At 45.2% G+C, this 24096-nt stretch overlaps 1 protein-coding gene across 1 annotated transcript in view; it reads left to right on the forward strand.

Annotated features, from left to right (window-relative positions):
• Positions 1–24096, forward strand: part of LOC133388453 (nuclear body protein SP140-like protein) — a 50656-nt gene that overhangs the window by 2274 nt on the left and 24286 nt on the right. Inside the window, exons 2-4 of the mRNA XM_061634413.1 lie at positions 16347–16488; positions 18040–18205; positions 21865–21963. Coding sequence (XP_061490397.1) covers positions 16348–16488; positions 18040–18205; positions 21865–21963 — 406 coding nt within the window. The 5' untranslated portion in view covers position 16347. The remainder of the gene's footprint in view (positions 1–16346; positions 16489–18039; positions 18206–21864; positions 21964–24096) is intronic.

The raw sequence follows: 24096 nt of genomic DNA on the forward strand, positions 1-24096 counted from the left end.
GGAAAAGGGGAGGGTGTCCCCTACGAGATGCCACTGAGTCCCGTCCGGCCCAGAGCTTCTGCTGGGCACCAGCCACTCACGAGGGCATCTATGCAAAATCGAACTGGACAAAAACATACAGGAAAAAATAAGTAACTGGGGGTACACGCCCCAAAATCTGCTCTGGGCCAGGACAAATTGTATACCCCCGGAAAGGGGAGGGTGTCCCCTACAAGATGCCACTGCGTCCCGCCTGGCCCAGAGCCTCTGCTGGGTGCAGGGCACATGGGAGGGCACCTATCCAAAATCAAACTGGACAAAAACTTACAGGAAAAAATAAGTAACTGGGGGTACACGCCCCAAAGTCTGCTCTGGGCCAGGACAAATCATATACCACCGGAAAGGGGAGGGTGTCCCCTACGAGATTCCACTGTGTCCCGCCTGGCCCAGAGCCTCTGCTGGGTGCAGGGCACATGGGAGGGCATCTATCCAAAATCAAACTGGACAAAAACTTACAGGAAAAAATAAGTAACTGGGGGTACATGCCCCAAAATCTGCTCTGGGCCAGGACAAATCGTATATTCCAGGAAAGGGGGGGTTGTCCCCTACAAGATTCCACTGTGTCCCGCCTGGCCCAGAGCCTCTGCTGGGTGCAGGGCACATGGGAGGGCAACTATCCAAAATCAAACTGGACAAAAACTTACAGGAAAAAATAAGTAACTGGGGGTACACGCCCCAAAATCTGCTCTGGGCCAGGACAAATCATATACCCCAGGAAATGGGAGGGTGTCCCCTATGAGATGCCACTGAGTCCCGTCCGGCCCAGAGCTTCTGCTGGGCACCAGACACTCACGAGGGCATCTATGCAAAATCGAACTGGACAAAAACATACAGGAAAAAATAAGTAACTGGGGGTACACGCCCCAAAATCTGCTGTGGGCCAGGACAAATCATATACCCCAGGAAAGGGGAGGGTGTCCCCTACGAGTTGCCACTGAGTCCCGTCCGGCCCAGAGCTTCTGCTGGGTGCAGGGCACATGGGAGGGCATCTATCCAAAATCAAATTGGACAAAAACTTACAGGAAAAAATAAGTAACTGGGGGTACACGCCCCAAAATCTGCTCTGGGCCAGGACAAATCGTATACCCCAGGAAAGGGGAGGGTGTCCCCTACAAGATGCCACTGCATCCCGCCTGGCCCAGAGCCTCTGCTGGGTGCAGGGCACATGGGAGGGCACCTATCCAAAATCAAACTGGACAAAAACTTACAGGAAAAAATAAGTAACTGGGGGTACACGCCCCAAAATCTGCTCTGGGCCAGGACAAATCATATACCCCAGGAAATGGGAGGGTGTCCCCTACGAGATGCCACTGAGTCCCGTCTGGCCCAGAGCTTCTGCTGGGCACCAGACACTCACGAGGGCATCTATGCAAAATCGAACTGGACAAAAACATACAGAAAAAAATAAGTAACTGGGGGTACACGCCCCAAAATCTGCTCTGGGCCAGGACAAATCATATACCCCAGGAAATGGGAGGGTGTCCCCTACAAGATGCCACTGAGTCCCGTCCGGCCCAGAGCTTCTGCTGGGCACCAGACACTCACGAGGGCATCTATGCAAAATCGAACTGGACAAAAACACGCAGAAAAAAATGAGTAACTGGGGGTACACGCCCCAAAATCTGCTCTGGGCCAGGACAAATCTTATACCCCAGGAAAGGGGAGGGTATCCCCTACGAGATGCCACTGAGTCCCGTCCGGTCCAGAGCTTCTGCTGGGTGCAGGGCACATGGGAGGGCATCTATCCAAAATCAAACTGGACAAAAACTTACAGGAAAAAATAAGTAACTGGGGGTACATGCCCCAAAATCTGCTCTGGGCCAGGACAAATCATATACCCCCGGAAAGGGGATGGTGTCCCCTACAAGATTCCACTGCGTCTCGCCTGGCCCAGAGCCTCTGCTGGGTGCAGGGCACATGGGAGGGCACCTATCCAAATCAAGCTGGACAAAAACTTACAGGAAAAAACAAGTAACTGGGGGTACACGCCCCAAAATCTGCTCTGGGCCAGGACAAATCATATATTCCAGGAAAGGGGGGGTTGTCCCCTACAAGATTCCACTGTGTCCCGCCTGGCCCAGAGCCTCTGCTGGGTGCAGGGCACATGGGAGGGCAACTATCCAAAATCAAACTGGACAAAAACTTACAGGAAAAAATAAGTAACTGGGGGTACACGCCCCAAAATCTGCTCTGGGCAGGACAAATCATATACCCCAGGAAATGGGAGGGTGTCCCCTACGAGATGCCACTGAGTCCCGTCCGGCCCAGAGCTTCTGCTGGGCACCAGACACTCACGAGGGCATCTATGCAAAATCGAACTGGACAAAAACATGCTGGAAAAAATAAGTAACTGGGGGTACACGCCCCAAAATCTGCTCTGGGCCAGGACAAATCATATACCCCCGGAAAAAGGAAGGTGTCCCCTACAAGATTCCACTGCGTCCCGCCTGGCCCAGAGCCTCTGCTGGGTGCAGGGCACATGGGAGGGCACCTATCCAAAATCAAACTGGACAAAAACTTACAGGAAAAAATAAGTAACTGGGGGTACATGCCCCCAAATCTGCTCTGGGCCAGGACAAATCGTATATTCCAGGAAAGGGGGGGTTGTCCCCTACAAGATTCCACTGTGTCCCGCCTGGCCCAGAGCCTCTGCTGGGTGCAGGGCACATGGGAGGGCAACTATCCAAAATCAAACTGGACAAAAACTTACAGGAAAAAATAAGTAACTGGGGGTACACGCCCCAAAATCTGCTCTGGGCCAGGACAAATCATATACCCCAGGAAATGGGAGGGTGTCCCCTACGAGATGCCACTGAGTCCCGTCCGGCCCAGAGCTTCTGCTGGGCACCAGACACTCACGAGGGCATCTATGCAAAATCGAACTGGACAAAAACATACAGGAAAAAATAAGTAACTGGGGGTACACGCCCCAAAATCTGCTGTGGGCCAGGACAAATCATATACCCCAGGAAAGGGGAGGGTGTCCCCTACGAGTTGCCACTGAGTCCCGTCCGGCCCAGAGCTTCTGCTGGGTGCAGGGCACATGGGAGTTCATCTATCCAAAATCAAACTGGACAAAAACTTACAGGAAAAAATAAGTAACTGGGGGTACACGCCCCAAAATCTGCTCTGGGCCAGGACAAATCGTATACCCCCGGAAAGGGGAGGGTGTCCCCTACAAGATGCCACTGCGTCCCGCCTGGCCCAGAGCCTCTGCTGGGTGCAGGGCACATGGGAGGGCACCTATCCAAAATCAAACTGGACAAAAACTTACAGGAAAAAATAAGTAACTGGGGGTACACGCCCCAAAATCTGCTCTGGGCCAGGACAAATCATATACTCCAGGAAAGGGGAGGGTGTCCCCTACGAGATGCCACTGTGTCCCGCCTGGCCCAGAGCCTCTGCTGGGTGCAGGGCATATGGGAGGGCATCTATCCAAAATCAAACTGGACAAAAACTTACAGGAAAAAATAAGTAACTGGGGATACACGCCCCAAAATCTGCTCTGGGCCAGGACAAATCGTATATCCCTGGAAAGGGGAGGGTGTCCCCTACAAGATTCCACTGTGTCCCACCTGGCCCAGAGCCTCTGCTGGGTGCAGGGCACATGGGAGGGCATCTATGCAAAATCAAACTGGACAAAAACACTCAGAAAAAAATAAGTAACTGGGGGTACACGCCCCAAAATCTGCTCTGGGCCATGACAAATCATACACTCCAGGAAAGGGGAGGGTGTCCTCTATAACATTCCAGTGCGTCCTGCTTAGCCCAGAGGTTGTGGAGGCCACAGGGCGTGTATGATGGCATGTACTCACAACTAAAATGGACAAAAACATTCTCTACAAGAATCCATGGCTTCCTGACTTGCCCAGAATTTCTTGTGTGCAGAAGGAGTGGATCTGAGCAACTATACACATCCAAATGTTTAAATTAGGTAGGGGAAAAAAGGATCTGGTGGTGCCCACCCCAAAACTTTATTTGAAGTATTATATATCATTCATTCATTCATTTCATTCATTCATTCATTAGCGATCACTCGTGGCCGAGTAAGACTGTAAGGTCTTTAGCGGTGGGTCCATAAGTGACTGTAGAGGCCAATTCTGGATCCGCACAGCCTCCCACAGTGAGGACATAGGTTTCCAAATGGAAGATGGTCACGATGAGGTTTTGCTTGGCGTGCCTTCCGCTTAGCTCGCTTGTCCCTTTTGCCCTCTACTCGTGCTTCTTCAAAGTCCATAGCACCTTTGATAATGGCCGACCTCCATTTGGGACGTTCATGGGCCAAGGCTTCCCAGTTCTTAATGCATGTTACATCTTTTAAGATTAGCTTTGATAACATCTTTAAACCTCTTTTGCTGTCCACTGATATTCCTTTTTCCATCCTTAAGTTGGGAGCAAAGTACCTGCTTTGGAAGACAGTGATCAGGCATTCGAACCACATGGCTGGTCCAGCGAAGTTGGGGTTGAAGGATCATTGCTTCAACACTGGTGGTCTTTGCTTCTTCCAATACGCTAAAATTAGTCCGCCTATCTTCCCAAGTAATTTGCAGAATTTTCTGGAGGCAGCGTTGGTGGAATCTTTCAATAAGTTGGGAGTGGCGTTTATAGATGGTCCATGTTTCACAGGCGTACGGTAAGGTCAGTAGTACAATGGCTTTGTAAATAAGCATTTTGGTCTCCCTGCGAATATCCCAATCCTCATACACTCTACGTTTCATTTGGGAGAATGCAGCACTTGCAGAACTCAGATGATGCTGAATTTCAGCATCGATGTCAGCTTTTACAGAGAGATGGCTGCCAAGATAAGAAAATTGATCGACATTCTCCAGCATTGCACCATTAAACTGGATTGACGGTGCTACAGAGGAATTGGTTCGCACTTGCTGATGAAGCACTTTGGGTTTTTTTATGTTAAGCGAGAGGCCAAGCTTTTCATATGCTTCTGCAAAGACATTTAGGATAGTTTGAAGATCTTCCTCTGAATGTGTGGAGACTACATTATCATCGGCATATTGAAGTTCTATGACAGAGGTTATAATTACCTTACTTTTTGCTTTCAGCCTACTGAGATTAAAAAGCTTTCCATCTGTTCGATATGTGATTTCCACGACAGTGGGAAGTTTCCCCTCAACAAGGTGTAGAATCATGGCGATAAAAATAGCAAATAAGGTCCGAGCAATGACACATCCCTGTTTGACGCCTGATCCCACTTTGAATGGATCACTTTGAGAGCCACTGTTATCCAAAATTGTTTCCCTCGTGTCGTCATGGAGGAGTCGCAAAACATTCACAAATTTATCAGGGCATCCAATTTTCAGAAGGATGGTCCAGAGGGCGGTTCGATTTACAGTATCAAAGGCCTTAGTCAGATCAATAAATGCCATATACAGAGGTCGGTTTTGCTCCCTGCATTTTTCTTGAAGCTGTTGTGCAGTGAAGATCATGTCCACTGTCCTCCTGGAAGGGTGGAAACCATTTTGGGATTCAGGGAGAATGTCTTCTGAAATAGGTAGGAGGCAATTTGCAAGGATCCTTGCAAGGATTTTACCTGCGGTAGCAAGAAGAGAGATACCTCGGTAGTTCCCACAATCTGTTCTATCATCCTTCTTGAAAAGAGTGATAATTATGGCATCCCTAAAGTCTTCCGGGATCTCCTCCCTCATCCAGATTTTTTCGATGAGCTTATTAAGTTGTTGTGTAAGTTCAGGCCCACCTTTTTTAAAGACTTCAGCAGGAATCCCATCAGGTCCACTAGCTTTGTTATTTTTCATTTGATTAATGGCTTTACTGACTTCATCCAAATTAGGGGATACTGCAAGCTCATCTCTAATTTGTTGTTGCGGGATTTGCGAAAAGACCTCATCAGCCACAATAGAGTTACGATTAAGGAGATCGTGGTAATGCTCTTTCAAACGCAGTGCAATAGACTCTTTGTCCTTTAGAAGTTTGGTACCATCTATTGAACGTAAGGGATTTGTACCATAATTTGTTGGTCCGTAGATGGCCTTTGTGGCATTAAAAAAGCCCCGTGCATCATGAGCATCTGCAAAATGTTGGATTTCTTGAGCTTTCTTTATCCACTGGGCGTTCTTCTCTAGTTCTTCTTTGGACCTCAGCCTTTGCACTAGCATAGATTTTTTTCTTAGCAGCACAGTTAATGTCTTTTTGCCATATCTGGAAGGCTTTCCTTTTCTTGTCAATGATATGTTCAATCTCACTATCATTCTCATCAAACCAGTCCTGATGTTTCTTAGTTTGGTATCCAATAGTTTGTTCACATGCTGCAATAATGGATGTCTTCAGTTTAATCCAGTGTTCCTCGACATTTTCAGGGAGTTCCGTCAGTAGATGTTTCTTGAGAGTTGTTTGAAAGCAAGCTCACTTAATAGGATCTTGAAGGGCATGGATGTTCATTTTATGCCTTGGTTTTCTTCCTTGGAGCCTACGTTGAGGAACAATATTAATGGCCATAGTGGATTGAATTAATCGGTGATCTGTCCAGCAGTCATTGGCGCTCATCATGGCCCTGGTGAGGAGTACATCACGACGATCTCTGGCACGGACAATGATGTAATCCAGGAGATGCCAGTGCTTCGACCGAGGGTGCTTCCATGATGCTTTAAATTTATATTTCTGTCGAAAGAGTGTGTTTGTGATAACAAGATTATGCTCTGAACATTAACTCAGAAGTAGAGTTCCATTCAGGTTGCTATTGCCAACTCCTTCTTTCCCAAAGATTTCTGGCCATAAATCAAAATCACGCCCAACTCTTGCATTGAAATCGCCCAGGAGGATAATTTTGTCCTCCTTAGGTATCTCTGATAAGATGGTGTCCAGCTGGGTATAAAAAATTTCCTTGATGTCTTCATCAGCATCTAATGTTGGTGCATAAGCACTTACAATAGTTGCCTGCTGGTTTTTGGCAAGTTTTAATTAGAGAGTTAAGAGTTGTTCATTAATGCCAGTAGGAACTTCTGACAAGAGCTTCACAACATCATTTTTAATAGCAAAGCCTACTCCATGTATTCATCGTTCATGTTCAGGCAGTCCTTTCCAGAAGAAGGTGTAACCACCTTTTTCTTCCTTCAATTGTCCCTCTCCTGCTCTTCGAGTTTCTTGGAGTGCTGCTATGTCAATACCAAAACATCTCAACTCCCTCTCAATGATGGCAGTTCTGCGTTCAGGACATTCACTATCTGTATTGTCCAGCAATGTCCGTATATTCCACGTTCCAAAGTTCATTTGTTTTTTGCGACTGCTAAGTGGTGACCCCACTGGACGTGGTAATCCAGTCAGGGAGAGAGATGAGGCAGACTATATTTAGGGCACCTTTTCTAGCACCTTCCCCATAAGGGGTGAGCAGTGTGGATCCTGAATCGGAATGCTCAGTCATGGATACAGCTGCCGAACAACTCAACTGCCTCGGTCCTTGAGCCAGGACTACTGAGTCTGTATCCACTGCCCATGTGCCGGTCCATGACTAGCGGCTTCCGGATTTCACAGTCCTGCCCCCGTTGCCATCTGCCAATCGCCATGTGACTTTTGGTTTGGTTTGGTTGGAAGACGCCTGTGCGTGAATTTGTTTTATGTGGGGAGATCAGTGCACGACGATCAACACACAATCTTGATAGAAAAAGGCTTTGATCCAATGGCATGGATACCACATTGATTGGAAGTCTTTTATCTGCTGCAGCCTTCATCCGCCTTCACAGCCGTTGTAACATACACATTGTTATCCTCCGCTTGTTCTGCCGTTGAGGACTTTCTTTGATTGTTCTTTGTCTGGTTCCTCTCCCTTGACCTTACCGCCATGGATGACCCCGCTGGGAGTACATGACTCCCGACGGCATCACTCACAGGTTTCATTGGAACACGCAAGCCCACTCACCACTGCAAGGTGACGATCCATACACATATTCATACAGGACAGGGTCCTCTACAAGATGGCATTGGTTCCAACCCAGGTCAGAGCTTTTTGTTCAGTTATAGCTCAGACAAGGTCATTTATCATTTCTGATTTTAGAGTGTTTTGAACTGTATTTAATTATGCATTTTATAACTTTTGTGATCCGCCTGAAACGTTTTAGTTAACTGCAGGGAATAAATCTAAACAACACCAACAACATTAATTTATGTATCAGAAGAATAGCCAAAATCTATAGGAAACATTATAAGAAACTTGGATGCCCATTCCAAATTATGATTTGGGGCACCACGAATCATAGTTCCACACATCAGGGATACTGTCTTCTATTAGATGCCATCCATGCATAGTTTAGAGTCTCATCTATGAAATTACATCTTTATGCTTCTTCAGTGAATCGTTGTCTGGTGATCCGGCCAAGTTTCCATCTGCCATGGCACCAGATAACATAGAGTCATACTGTGAGAAGAATTGTTGTGCATTTGATTTATTATATCTCTAAATAAATTACTACACATATATATTATATTTCTCCAACAGGTAAGAACCAAGTATACAAATGAACATATAAACAAGTGCAGACTTAATTTAAAAAACAAATAAGGAAGTCACATTTATCAGAACTGGTAAAACGGTAAAAAACATTTTGCTTAGAAATATATTAGAACATTTTTGCAGTTTACAAAATCAACACCATTTCACGTGGGCTGGAATTAAACAATTTCACCCATACGAAATAATCTCCTGGTTTTCAAACATCTCTGAAATAGTAGTAGATTTAGAAGAGGACCTTCTGAACTGCACATTGCACATCATCGTTATTGTTTGGTCCTTTATAGCCTCGTTGCTACAATATGACTTGGAGTACTATTTTTCTTTGTGAAGTCTTGGAACAACTCATTTGTTGCACAAACATCACCACATTTGCCCAGGGTGGCAAAAAAGTGATACCCCCCAAGTCTTTTAAAAACATCTTAAAAACAAAAGATCTTTACAAAATCAAATACAAAACATTGAAAAACACCTTTTGAAAATTACAAAACATTGTTGAAAACATCTTGAATATAATTCCAATACAGATGCACACTGGGACAAGGTCTCTCCTTAAAAGGGTTGTTGAAAGATGGGATTTTCTTATGTTTAATTTTTGTATCGGTCTACCCTCTTACTCACCTTGTTACAGCTCAAATATTATTATTTCAAAAAGTCATTGGTATTGGCGACAGAAGGAAACGTGGCAGGTTAAACAACAATGATTTCTTGAAGATGTAATTTCATAATTGACACTAAAAAGCATTCATGGATGGCATCTCAGAGAAGACACTCTTCCAGGTGCAATGTAGTATGTTTTATGGTGCCCCAAACCATCTTTTGTGATGGGCACCTCATTTCCTTATTCTTTTCCTGTACATATTTGCTATATTTTCTAATACATATATATATGCCCTTGTCTGTGCCATACAGATACAAGAAATTCTGAATTGGGTGGGAACCCTCTCCAGAATGCATGGGTGTATGACCTGCAGTGCCCAAAGCATGTTTGATGGTGTAATCCCACAGTTCCTTATGTATTTTTTACATAGCTTGATTATTGTTGTTGTGCATAGATGTCGATACCTGTTCCGTATGACCACAAACCATGCCAGGCAGGATGCAGTGGCATCTCACGGAGGACACTATTCACTTTGCTCAAGTGAATGATTTTTCATAGCCCACAGAAGATTTTGTAGTGGTCACCACAAATTATTTATTTATTTATTTATTTATAGAATTTATTAGTCGCCCATCTGGCTGGCTGTCCAGCCACTCTGGGTGATGTACAACATAGGCATATAATACCTAGACATTGAAAATCTAAAAACAATGAAGATAAAATCTAGCCCACCCCAAAAGCCTGCCTGAAGAGCCCAGTCTTCAAGGCCCAGCAGAAGCTCATCACAGGAGGGACATGGCGGAGATCATTTGGGAGAGAGTTCCACAGGGTGGGGGCCACAATTGAAAAAGCCCTCTCTCTAGTCCTCACCAGTTTGGCTGTTTTGACTGATGGGATGGAGAGAAGGTCTTTTGAGGCTGATCTTGTTGGGCGGCATAGCTGATAAGGCTGGAGGCGCTCCTTTAGATAGACTGGGCCGAAACCGTATTGGGTTTTAAAGGTCAAAACCAACACCTTGAATTGGGCCCAGTAAGCAACTGGTAACCAGTGCAGCTCTTTTAGCACTGGAGTGATATGATCTCACCAGCAGCTGCCTTTAATCAGGCGCGCCGCCCCGTTCTGTACCAGTTTTGCCATATTTACTCTTCATTATTTTAGCTGGGAAAGACATGCGTGTCATAGAGTACACCATCTTTTTTCCTGGGGTATATGATTTGTCCTGGCCCAGAGCAGATTTTGGGGCGTGTACCCCCAGTTACTTATTTTGTCCTGCATGTTTTTGTCCAGTTCGATTTTGCATAGATGCCCTCCCATGTGCCCTGCATCCAGCAGAGGCTCTGGACCAGGCGGGACGCAGTTGAATCTTGTAGGGGACACCCTCCCCTTTCCTGGGGTATAAGATTTGTCCTGGCCCAGAGCAGATTTTGGGGCGTGTACCCCCAGTTACTTATTTTTTCCTGCATGTTTTTGTCCAGTTTGATTTTGCATAGATGCCCTCGTGAGTGTCTGGTGCCCAGCAGAAGCTCTGGGCCGGACGGGACTCAGTGGCATCTCTTAGGGCACACCCTCCCCTTTCCGGGGGTATATGATTTGTCCTGGCCCAGAGCAGATTTTGGGGCGTGTACCCCCAGTTACTTATTTTTTCCTGTAAGTTTTTGTCCAGTTTGATTTTGGATAGATGCCCTCCCATGTGCCCTGCACCCAGCAGAGGCTCTGGGCCAGGCAGGACGCAGTGGAATCCCATTGGGGACACCCTCCCCTTTCCGGGGGTATATGATTTGTCCTGGCCCAGAGCAGATTTTGGGGCGTGTACCCCTAGTTACTTATTTTTTCCTGCATGTTTTTGTCCAGTTCTATTTTGCATAGATGCACTCGTGAGTGTCTGGTGCCCAGCAGAAGCTCTGGGCCGGATGGGACTCAGTGGCATCTCGTAGGGGACACCCTCCCCTTTCCAGTGGTATATGATTTGTCCTGGCCCAGAGCAGATTTTGGGGCGTGTACCCCCAGTTACTTATTTTTTCCTGTAAGTTTTTGTCCAGTTTGATTTTGGATAGATGCCCTCCCATGTGCCCTGCACCCAGCAGAGGCTCTGGGCCAGGCAGGACGCAGTAGAATCCCATAGGGGACACCCTCCCCTTTCTGGGGGTATATGATTTGTCCTGGCCCAGAGCAGATTTTGGGGCGTGTACCCCCAGTTACTTATTTTTTCCTGTAAGTTTTTGTCCAGTTTGATTTTGGATAGATGCCCTCCCATGTGCCCTGCACCCAGCAGAGGCTCTGGACCAGGCGGGACGCAGTGGAATCTTGTAGGGGACACCCTCCCCTTTCCTGGGGTATATGATTTGTCCTGGCCCAGAGCAGATTTTGGGGCGTGTACCCCCAGTTACTTATTTTTTCCTGTAAGTTTTTGTCCAGTTTGATTTTGGATAGATGCCCTCCCATGTGCCCTGCACCCAGCAGAGGCTCTGGGCCAGGCGGGACGCAGTGGCATCTTGTAGGGGACACCCTCCCCTTTCTGGGGGTATATGATTTGTCCTGGCCCAGAGCAGATTTTGGGGCGTGTACCCCCAGTTACTTATTTTTTCCAGCATGTTTTTGTCCAGTTCGATTTTGCATAGATGCCCTTGTGAGTGGCTGGTGCCCAGCAGAAGCTCTGGGCCGGACGGGACTCAGTGGCATCTCGTAGGGGACACCCTCCCCTTTCCGGTGGTATATGATTTGTCCTGGCCCAGAGCAGATTTTGGGGCATGTACCCCCAGTTACTTATTTTTTCCTGCATGTTTTTGTCCAGTTCGATTTTGCATAGATGCCCTCGTGAGTGTCTGGTGCCCAGCAGAAGCTCTAGGCCAGGCGGGACGCAGTGGTATCCCGTAGGGAACACCCTCCCCTTTCCGGGGGTATATGATTTGTCCTGGCCCAGAGCAGATTTTGGGGCGTGTACCCCCAGTTACTTATTTTTTCCTGTAAGTTTTTGTCCAGTTTGATTTTGGATAGATGCCCTCCCATGTGCCCTGCACCCAGCAGAGGCTCTGGGCCAGGCGGGACGCAGTGGCATTTAGTAGGGGACACCCTCCCCTTTCCTGGGGTATATGATTTGTCCTGGCCCACAGCAGAGTTTGGGGTGTGTACCCCCAGTTACTTATTTTTTTCTGCGTGTTTTTGTCCAGTTCGATTTTGCATAGATGCCCTCGTGAGTACCTGGTGCCCAGTAGAGGTTCTGGGCCGGGCGGGACGCAGTGGCATCTTGTAGGGGACACCCTCCCCTTTCCTGGGGTGTATGATTTGTCCTGGCCCAGAGCAGATTTTGGGGTGTGTATCCCCAGTTACTTATGATTTATGATTTTATGACATCATTATGTATTTATGATAATATCGGAATCCTGATGATTTTGATTGTATAAATTTATTGTCATTCTTGACAGCGAGAGTCTCCTGATTACAGCAATATATCATACAGGGTACCCCATTATTTATTTTGGGGTTCAGGGGCATTTTAAATTTGGCTTGACGTTGCTGTAGCTGTCAACTTTTCTTCTTTGTTAGTGACTGAAATTTCACACAAATAAGGAACTGGGAACTGGGAACTAGGAACCAACTTCAGCGTCGTTTCGAAGTACCAGAAGTCTAGTTTAGGAGGAAAGCCACTATTCAGCTAAAATCACCCATACCTCTGAAACAGAAGAGTTTCAAACCTAAGTATGGATAGGATTTTAGATGGTTGTCAATACCTTTGTCACACAGCTATCAACTGAAATGTTCAGCTTTTTATTATAAATATCTGAATCAAATGGTAATTTCACTGGACTAAAGGACAGCACCTGTTTGCTGCTGCCAGGGATATTCAGATTGCACATATGCCATCAATGGGCACAGCCAGTTTTAGCCTCCCCCAAACTCTGTGGTACAAACTTCAAATCAGACATAAAGGTGATCTTGGGACAGTCACTTAGCCTAATCTACCTCACAAGGTTGTTGTATGGATAAAATAATGGTGGAGAGCCTTGTATGAAATTCTCCTTGGAGGAAGAGTAGGATTGAAATGAAACGAATAACCTTTCAGCCTTCTTTGAAACCTATTCCCATCCCCACTTTCTGTGTGTCTCTTGATTATCCTGATTAAAATGAACCCTGCTAAACTCACCTTGAGATTTCACTTTGGCTACAACTGGGTATTCTAAGCAGAAATAATAAAATAACCATTTAATTCTGGTCAGTGATAATCACAATCTTTCAGCCTCCTCTCTCTCTCCCCTGCACCCCCTATGTGTGACTCTTGTTAATCCATGTTAAAATGAATCCAACTAGGCTGCTAAACTCATAAGAACATAAGAACATAAGAACATAAGAAGAGCCTGCTGGATCAGGCCAGTGGCCCATCTAGTCCAGCATCCTGTTCTCACAGTGGCCAACCAGGTGCCTGGGGGAAGCCCGCAAGCAGGACCCGAGTGCAAGAACACTCTCCCCTCCTGAGGCTTCCGGCAACTGGTTTTCAGAAGCATGCTGCCTCTGACTAGGGTGGCAGAGCACAGCCATCACAGCTAGTAGCCATTGATAGCCCTGTCCTCCATGAATTTGTCTAATCTTTTAAAGCCATCCAAGCTGGTGGCCATTACTGCATCTTGTGGGAGCAAATTCCATAGTTTAACTATGCGCTGAGTAAAGAAGTACTTCCTTTTGTCTGTCCTGAATCTTCCAACATTCAGCTTCTTGGAATGTCCACGAGTTCTAGTATTATGAGAGAGGGAGAAGAACTTTTCTCTATCCACTTTCTCAATGCCATGCATAATTTTATACACTTCTATCATGTCTCCTCTGACCTGCCTTTTCTCTAAACTAAAAAGCCCCAAATGCTGCAACCTTTCCTCGTAAGGGAGTCGCTCCATCCCCTTGATCATTCTGGTTGCCCTCTTCTGAACCTTTTCCAACTCTAGAATATCCTTTTTGAGATGAGGCGACCAGAACTGTACACAGTATTCCAAATGCGGCCGCACCATAGATTTATACAACGGCATTATGATATCGGCTGTTTTATTTTCAATACCTTTCCTAATTATTGCTAGCATGGAATTTGCCTTTTTCACAGCTGCCGCACACTGGGTCGACATTTTCATCGTGCTGTCCACTACAACCCCGAGGTCTCTCTCCTGGTCGGTCACCGCCAGTTCAGACCCCATGAGCGTATATGTGAAATTAAGATTTTTTGCTCCAATATGCATAATTTTACACTTGTTTATATTGAATTGCATTTGCCATTTTTCTGCCCATTCACTCAGTTTGGAGAGGTCTTTTTGGAGCTCTTCGCAATCCCTTTTTGTTTTAACAACCCTGAAACAATTTAGTGTCATCAGCAAACTTGGCCACTTCACTGCTCACTCCTAATTCTAGGTCATTAATGAACAAGTTGAAAAGTACAGGTCCCAATACCGATCCTTGAGGGACTCCACTTTCTACAGCCCTCCATTGGGAGAACTGTCCGTTTATTCCTACTCTCTGCTTTCTGCTTCTTAACCAATTCCTTATCCACGAGAGGACCTCTCCTCTTATTCCATGACTGCTAAGCTTCCTAAGAAGCCTTTGGTGAGGTACCTTGTCAAATGCTTTTTGAGATCTCACTTGGTAGTCACTCTGGCTACAGCTGCATTCTCAAAGTAAGCTGGTTCTACTGGATCTCTCAGCGGCTTTCGATACCATCGATCATGGTATCCTTCTGGGCCGCCTTGCCGAGATGGGACTTGGGGGCACTGTTTTACAGTGGCTCCAATCCTTCCTGGAGGATCAAACCCAGAAGGTGGTACTGGGGGACTCCTGCTCGACCCCTTGGCCATTGACCTATGGGGTCCCTCAGGGTTCTGTTTTGTCCCCCATGTTATTTAACATCTACATGAAACTGCTGGGAGAGGTTGTCCGGGGTTTTGGTGTTCGGTGCCATCAGTATGCTGATGACACTCAACTCTATTTCTCTTTTCCACCTGAAGCCAAGGAAGCCGTACAGACCCTAAACCAGTGTCTGGCATCAGTGATGGACTGGATGAAGGTAAACAAGTTGAGATTAAATCCTGACAAACAGAGGTACTCCTGGTCAGTCGGAGGGCAGATCAGGGAATAGGGGTTCAACCGGTACTGGATGGGGTCGCACTCCCCCTGAAGTCTCAGGTTTGCAGTCCGGGTGTACTCCTGGACTCAGCTTTGAATTTGGAGGCCCAGATTGCTGCAGTATCCAGGAGCGCATTTGCCCAATTAAAACTGGTGCGCCAGCTGCGCCCATTCCTGGACCTGCCTGATCTGACCAGGGTGATGCATGCCTTGGTTACATCCCGCTTAGACATTGTAACGCGGTCTACGTGGGGCTGCCTTTGAAGACTGTTCGGAAACTTAAATTGGTACAAAGAGCTGCAGCCAGAGTACTAACTGGGGCTGGTTACAGGCACCATACAACTCCCCTGTTACAACAGCTCCACTGGCTGCCAATTTGTTTCCGGTCACAATTCAAAGTGCTGGTTTTGACCTACAAAGCCCTATACGGCTCAGGTCCAGACTATTTGACAGATCGTATCTCCCTACATGAACCTGCCCGGGACTTGAGATTTTTAGGTGAGGCCCTTCTTGTGTTCCCTACACCTTCGCAAGCACATTTGACGCGGACACGAGATAGGGCCTTTTCGGTGGTCGCCCCTAGGTTGTGGAACTCCCTCCCGAGTGAGGTACGATCAGCTCCCTCCTTGCCGTCTTTTCGGCGACAAGTAAAGACTGTTTTATTTCAGCGGGCATTTGGGACAGGGAACGACCAGGATTAATGTCTTATAGGCTTGGTGATCATATTATATGATTTTATTATTTTAAATTGTTCGCTGTTTTAACTTTTATCTTATAGTTTTTAATTTTCCCTTATAGTTTAATTCTTTTTTAATAATATATTCTGTATGTTTTAATGATGTTGTTTTCAGTTGTAAGCCACTCTGAGTCCTATTGGAAAAGGGCGGGGTAAAAATAAAGTTTTATTATTATTATTATTTTATTATTAAGTATATAAGGCTAGGAATTTGTTAAGCCTCAAATATTTTATTTTATTTTATTTTGGAAGTGAGTTCTTTCTAGTTAAATGCAGATAATTATTGATTTTGGTTTTGATTATAATGCTAGAAAGTCTTCTTTAAATAGCCATATAATTTCTATTACTTTCATTTAGGTTTTGAAGGTATTCTGACAAATTGTCTTGCTTTTTATTTACAGCATGGCTAATCCAAGTACTTCAAATGAAATTTTGGAATGGTTCAGAGCCAATAAAGTGCTGATTTCTGCTGCAATCAAAGATTTGTTTCCTTTTCTCTATGTTCTACGAGACAAGCAAATAATCTCTGAAGAAGAATTCAAGGTGACTATTTTTAGGCATAGAATTCATTTTCCAAGCCCTACCTGGGCATTTGGAGTTCCTATAGGCTTTTCCTGGGGCCAAACCTAATGCGATGGGGGCCTCTGTTCACGTGTCTGCCCAGCTAATACATAAAGCAAGGGATGGGAGGAGTCTTACTTTAACAATAAGGACCACACTGGAGAGGGGTGCTGAACCTTCCTCCTGTGGCTAGAAGCCAGCCAAGAAGGGAGGAAAATGGCTGAAACATTGGGCTAAGGAAAAATAGGATGCAAGAGGTGGAAAACTGCAGCACTCTTCTACCATGTGCTGTTTAAATGTTGCATAGGGAAACATTATACCCGACTTGCAACTGGAAAGGTTTTCAGAATGACATGAGGAACACCAATGAGAGATAGTGTAGTGTAGTGTAGAGGGTGTCAGATTCAGATGCAAAGATCTGGGCTCAAATTCCACTCATTCATCGAGTTCCCTGGGTGAATGTGGGCCAGTTGGATTTCTCCCAGCCGCCCTAACCTTCCCCACAGGATTCTGGGATAATCTTCCTATAACCCATCCTGAGTTCCTTTAGGAGAGGCTGGGATACAAACAGTATGAGAACAGCAGCCATTGCACAGAAGGAGAAACCTTGGAAGTAAGTGTTATTTTGAATCAGTATAGCGACAGATGAGACAAGATACTTGATCACAGGTTTGCACACAAGAGTTTACCAGAAGGAAGACATGTTTACATCTTGGAGCAAAGAACTCGCAGTACCAGGCATAGCTGCCTATCAACAGGAGGGTTAGAAGGAAGAAGAGAAAAAGAACAAAGGGAGGAAAGTGAAGCAGGGAGATAAGGAGAGAGAGACTAGAGGTGACAAAGTGTTTTGACCAATATCCCCTCCCGCCATCTCAACAAGATTAACCCTTGGAGTTCAGGTTCCCAGTGACTTAAAGGTCGTGGGTCACTGGAGTAGTCCCGTGCCCATTCAGTGATGCTGATGCTGTGAGCCCGGCAGGAGCTTCATCAGCCACCATTTACTCAGATGGGCAATATCTCAATTCAACCACCTTCTGCTCCACCAAGTCCCTTATCTGGTGATACTTGATGTCGATGTGCTTCATCCATGGTCACAGCTTCTCACTAGGTGCCAACTTTATAAACCCTTGGCTGTCCTCATGTATCACTGTGGCTTCAGAGGTTTCCAGTCCCATTTTGGTGAATAGCTGTGTAAGCCATGTCACCTCATAGTATGCAGTGGCTGTTGGCATATGTTCTGCTTCTGTGGATGAGCCAGCCACAATTTCTTGCTGCTTTCTGGCCCAGCTAATGCTCCCCCCCCAGCCATACATAAACAGGATCCCTGACGTGAACTTGCAACTTGACTCATCCCTTGCATTTGACTTGGTGAGGGAGATAAATTAAAACTGCCTTGATTAGTTTTGATTCCTTTAGTTGTGCTGGGCTAGCTGTTCAAGTAATCTGTTGGATATGGTGGGAAATGGTGAGTTACTCTATACATTAAGTCTAAAAGATGTTTTGAAGACAAACAACCTGTGTGGTTTCTTTTAGAATTGGAAAGATAAGGTACATTCAAATCCAAATGATATTCGTAAAGTGGTATATGAGGTCCTTGAAAACATTAAAACCAATGTGTCTGCAGTAATGGAGGTCTTCTCCAAGGAGAATTTGAAAAATTATCAAGATTTACAGTCATTACACTCAAGCCTACAAAATGGTAAGTTGTCTTGTTGGCTGTGCTAAACCTAAAAGGTGAGCCTTAAAAATAAATAGCCCAAACAAAACAAAAATCATCAGCATTTATTGAGAAAGAGGGTAGTGAGTGTTTTAGCCATGGAGACCTTGTTCAAGGCTCTCCCTAGCCATGCATTCACTTTGTCTCAGCTCTCTGACTGCCATCTGGGAATAACAATAATATTGGTGCATCTGTCTATCTATCTATCTATCTATCTATCTATCTATCTATCTATCTATCTATCTATCTATCTATCTATCTATCTATCTATCTATCTATCTATCTATCTATCTATCTATCTATCTGTCTGTCTGTCTGTCTGTCTGTCTGTCTGTCTGTCTGTCTAAAATAATTTATAGGCTGCTCATTATTGTGAAAAATAAAAAGGTGGTTTGCAAAATGGAACCATTAAAATAACATAGCAAGCTAACATAAACCAGAATATTCAAAGTTCAGTAAAGCCAGTACTAAGGCTCAGTGCTGAGTAATGTCTGAATAAATAGGCAAGCTTTTATCAACCTGTACCTGTCATGTCTGTAAAGGGAGGTCATTCCACCTTCTTCGAGGTGCCATAAAATGTATATCTGCTGCACACATCACAGCTAGAAGGGCTTCCAGCAATAACAGCAACATATGAAAGGAGGCACACTCTCAGGTAGTCTGGTCCTGAGCTGTTCAGAGCGTTATATGTCAACAACAAAATCTTAAAACTTGGTTCAGTAGCAATCAGTGCAGTTCCTCCAGCACTGGTGTAATATGTGCATGGAAGGATAAGATAATTGGTCAGTTGCCTGCTTTGGGTGGGGTCGTACTCCCTCTGAAAGAGCAGATCTGTAGTCCGGAGGTGCTCCTAGTTCCATCTTCGTCGCTAGAGTGACTTCAGTGGATAGGAGTGCCTTTTACCAGCTTCGGCTGATAAGACAGCTGTGGCCATTTCTGGACCAGGATAGCCTGTCCACTGTTGTCCACGCACTGGTAACCTCTAGGCTGGATTACTGTAATGCCCTCTATGTGGGGCTGCCCTTGAGGTTGGTCCGGAAGCTGCAGCTGGTGCAAAATGGGGTGGCGAGACTGCTCACCGGGGCAGGGTATTGCCAACATGTCACCCCGCTGCTGAAAGAATTGCACTGGCTGCCCATTTGCTACCGGGCCAAGTTCAAGGTTCTAGTTTTGGTGTACAAAGTCCTATACAGATTGGGACCAGGATACCTGAAAGACCGTCTTATCCCTTATATACCCAGTCGATCATTGCACTCTGCAGGTGAGGGCCTCCTGCAGATTCCATCTTATCAAGAGGTCCATTCCGCACAACATAGGAAACGGACCTTTAGTGTGGTGGCACCTACCCTGTGGAATTCCCTCCCCTTAAATATTAGATAGGCACCATCTCTGTTATCTTTTCAGCGCCTATTGAAGACCTTCCTCTTTCAACTAGCCTTTTAAGATGAGACCTTATCCCAGTCTGCTTCTGTGTTGGTGTTGCTCTTTAATATGCTTTTAAACCTTTTATTTTTAAATATGTTTTTAAAGCTTTTTTTGAAAAAAAGTCTTCAAAGCTTTAAAAAAAAAGTTTTTAAAGTTGTTTTGTTTTAATGTATTTTAATGTCTATTTTTATGATGTTTTAAAGTGTTTTAGTGCTTGTGTTTGCTGCCCTGGGCTCCTGCTGGGAGGAAGGGTGGGATATTTATTTATTTATTTCATTTGTATACTGCCCCGTAGCCAAAGCTCTCTGGGCAGTTTACAACAATTAAAAACGTTAAAAACAAATATACAAATTTAGAAACACATTTTTAAAAAACTATTTAAAAACACATGCTTAAATGCCTGGGAGAAGAAGAAAGTCTTGACCTGGCACCGAAAAGTTCAGTGTTGGCGCCAGGTGCACCTCGTCAGGGAGATCCTTCCAAATTACTGAGAAGGCCCTCTCCCTTGTTGCCAGTCTCCAAGCTTCCCTCCGAGTAGGCACCTGGAGGAGGGCCTTGGATGTTGAGCGTAGTGTACGGGTGGGTTCATGTCGGGAGAGGCGTTCCATCAGGTATTGTAGCCCTAAGCCGTATAAGGCTCTATAGGTTAAAACCAGCACTTTGAATCGAGCTTGGAAACATACATGCAGCCCATGCAGGCAGGCCAGAATTTGTTTTATATGTTCGAACCATCTGGTCCCTGTTACCAATCTGGCCGCTGCATTTTGTACAAGCTACAGATTCCGAACCGTCTTCAAAGGCAGCCCCACGTAGAGTGCATTGCAGTAATCTAACTGGGAGGTTACCAGAGCATGGGCAACTGAAGCCAGGTTATCCCTGTCCAGATAGGAGCTTATCTGGGCCACCAACCGAAGTTGGTAGAAGGCACTCTGTGCCACCGAGGCTACCTGAGCCTCAAGTGACAGAGATAGTTCTAGGAGAACCCCTAAGCTACGAACCTGCTCCTTCAGGGAGAGTGTAACCCCATCCAGGACAGGTTAAACATCCACCATCCAGTCAGAAGAACCACCCACTAGCTAGCAGCATCTCAGTCTTCTCTGGATTGCGCCTCAGTTTATTATATAAATCAAACAATAAACAAACAAGCAAACAAACAAATAAATAAACAAGGATGCTCCTAGGGCTAGCGCCAGAGGGCGGCCAGGTTGGGCCCTGGCCAAGGGCCCCTGACGGTCCCCTTCTTAGGGTGGGTGGGTATCACTCCCGTTCCACGATCTGCAGAAGCATTGGTTCTGACCCTGTTGCAGATCACAGATAAGGAGCTCCCAGGTACTCTCCTACAACCGTGCAGGCCCGCAATGCCTGCCTGCATGCCCAACCTACCTCTCCCATTGTGGTGACTGCTGGCTGCACTGCGTGTGCATGCCTACCATCAACCAAGATGGTGGCCGAGGCTTCCCTAAGGAACTGATACCCTTGACGCCATCTTGGTTGATGGCAGGCATCCATGCACAGCGTGGCCAGCATTTACCACAGCGGGAGTGGTAGCTGTGGGTGGGCATCATGGGCCCGGGGCAAGCTGGTGGCGGCCCTGGATGCTCCACTAAGCATTTTGCCTGAGCTGCAGTTTCTTACAGGCTGTTGTAAGGATTACTGAGAATGAATGTGAAATGCTTTGAATAAGTGAAACAGGCTGTATAAATGCTATGTATTATTATGATCAAGCGCACAAGTATTTTACTACCTTTTTGTGTTATGTGTCACAGAGCGACTAGACTGGTGTGTCTGACAAGTTATATGTGCCTGGGAAGAATTGAGAGTTGATATGACTAAGTGGCTATTGGAAGGGTGGTTTAAAGTAGGGGTTAGAAATTGGGGCTCCTGGGCCAACTTTGACCACTGGAGAGGTGCCACTTGGCCCCCTCAGTTGCCAACCTTGGCACAAAATAGGTGTTCAGAAAATAGTAGTTATAATACCCTGCTGGCAGGCCAGATCAAACTGCCCCTCCAAATGCGTAGAATATTTGCTTACTAGTGCAGCTGGTTCTGACATTACAGGGGAAATCAAACTGTTAAGAAGATTATCCAAACCTAACATCTGAAATTTACTTGAGGCTGTAGGCTCTTTTCTAAACAATAAATGATTAGACGTTACAATGCACTTTTGCCATGTAATTTAATATCAAGGAATCAATCTGAATACATATTTTCTTCAGTTCTCCAGTCTGCTGGAAATAGCTCTGCCACAGAACCTGGGAGCAGCAACTTGCTCCAGACAAACAAGGACAACTCTGAGTCCTCTATAAGGAAACAAGGTAAGCTCCACACTAGTCTGTAGATGAATTTAAGACTTAAACAGTGTCAAGAAAAAATAGGCAGAATAATTTAAGGCAGGGATTCTTAACTTTCTACCAGTAGTGTAGTGGCAAATTCAGAAGTGCAGGGTCCCTTCATAATAGTCACAGCCATGACCCCTCACAACCACTTCTAAGATTATAGACCTGTGCCATAAGTCCCTGTCACTTCTTTAAGGGGAGGTCATTGGGGGGACCATCAGAGAGAAGGCCTTTTTTGTGTCAGCAAAGATGTATGTCTACTGAACACATCACAACAAGATGGGCCTCCAACAATGACAATGAATGAACTGGCCTAAATGAAAACAGGTGCACTCTCAGGTAGCCCAGTCCTGAGCTGTTCAGGCCCTTATATGTCAACAACAAAATTTGATTGGCCATTGTGAGAACAGGATGCTGGACTAGGTGGGCAGGTTCTTCTTATGTTCTCAAAATCTTAAACTTGGCTCAGTAGCAAATAGGCTGTCTGTGCAATTCCTCCAGCACCAGGGCATGTTAATAGACCCTTCTGGCAGGCCTGATAAAACTTCCCTCGTCCAAATATGTAGAATATTTGTTTACTTGTATAGCTGGTTGTGACACCACAGAGGAAACCAAACCAAGCAAGCCATTAAGAAGGTTGATTTGAAGCATAAATAGCAGCGAGAGAAGAATAGACAGACTCGTTTAAGGCAGGGGTTCTCAAATTCTGTACCCACAGGGCCTACCTGAGATGGCTGAAAACTAGAATCCCTCCATACATCCTTTTTATAGTGCATTCATGATTATTTGTGCTCATGATGCTGCGATGCTTCCCCAGTGCTCCAGACACCAGTCTGTAGGGGCCCTTATTGAGGCCCACCAACCACAGCAGATGTAGACAGAGTTTGCCATAATCAGCTACCAATTGCTAAGATAATTTTCAACTGATATCTAATCCATTTTAGGAAATAGCTAGATTCTTTGCCAATTTGTTTTCCTTATGGCAAAGCTCAGGTTTTCTCTAGCTAAGTACAGACAATCTCTGGGGAGGTATTGTGTCACAGCCTCCCCATTCTAGGAGAATTTGCTGATACAGAGAACACTTTTACATTTTCCCCCTCCCATTGTCACCTGTCTCCCAAACTATTGTTACCCATGTCCTGTAATGTCTCCTTCCATTCTCCTTTCACATTAGGGATGTGCTAGAATTCCGCCCAATTTAGATTTGGTACAAAATTTTCCATTAATTTCCTTATTCTCAATTGCTGAGAATCAGATTTTAATATAGCAAATTTCTGGGGCTATTTTTGAAAACTGACTTTTTTAAAGTCTGCCACTAAAACATCAATTGTAAAAATGATAATTTATCGATATTTCCTTTTACAACATTGATATTTCCTTCAAAATATCAATTATTTTCTTTTAAAATATTGATATTAATATTGCACAGTAAAAGGAACTGAGGAAACTGCTCCATGGGGCCCAGTAACAATCTTCTAAAAATGTAGGAAGGAAGCCAGGCCATAGATCACATGGTCTTCAATGTTTGTATACTAATACCCAGAGTATGGAAAACAATCAGGATGAACTTGAACTCTTAATACAGGAAAGTAAATATGACTTGATAACTTGTCCAAAAAGAACAGAAGGAATAGAAAGGGAGGTGTGGGTCGTGTTATATGTTAAAAATATATATCCCTGCACAAAAATACAGGAAGATGAGCGTGGTAGCTCCACCGAGAGTATCTGGATTAAAATTAATGGGGCAAGGAATAAAAGGAACATGGTGGTTGGAGTCTACTACCAACCACCCAATCAAGGAGAAGACGAGGATGAAACGTTTGAAAAGCAAATTGCCAATGTTTCAAAGAGGCATGATGTAGCAGTAATGGGGGACTTCAATTACCCCAATATCTGTTGGGAGACAAATTCTGCCAAACACGCCCCTCCAAGAAATTCCTGACTTCTGTTGGAGATAGCTTTCTCCAACAGAAAGTGGAGGAAGCAACTAGAACATCAGCTATGCTTGACTTTATTCTAACCAATAGAGATGACTTGATGAAGTGACAGTTATGGGAACTCTGAGAGAAAGTGACTATGCTATACTTAAGTTCTTGATTTTAAAGGAAGCAA

The sequence above is a fragment of the Rhineura floridana genome, chromosome 7 (genome assembly GCF_030035675.1).
Source record: "Rhineura floridana isolate rRhiFlo1 chromosome 7, rRhiFlo1.hap2, whole genome shotgun sequence".
NCBI lineage: Eukaryota > Metazoa > Chordata > Lepidosauria > Squamata > Rhineuridae > Rhineura > Rhineura floridana.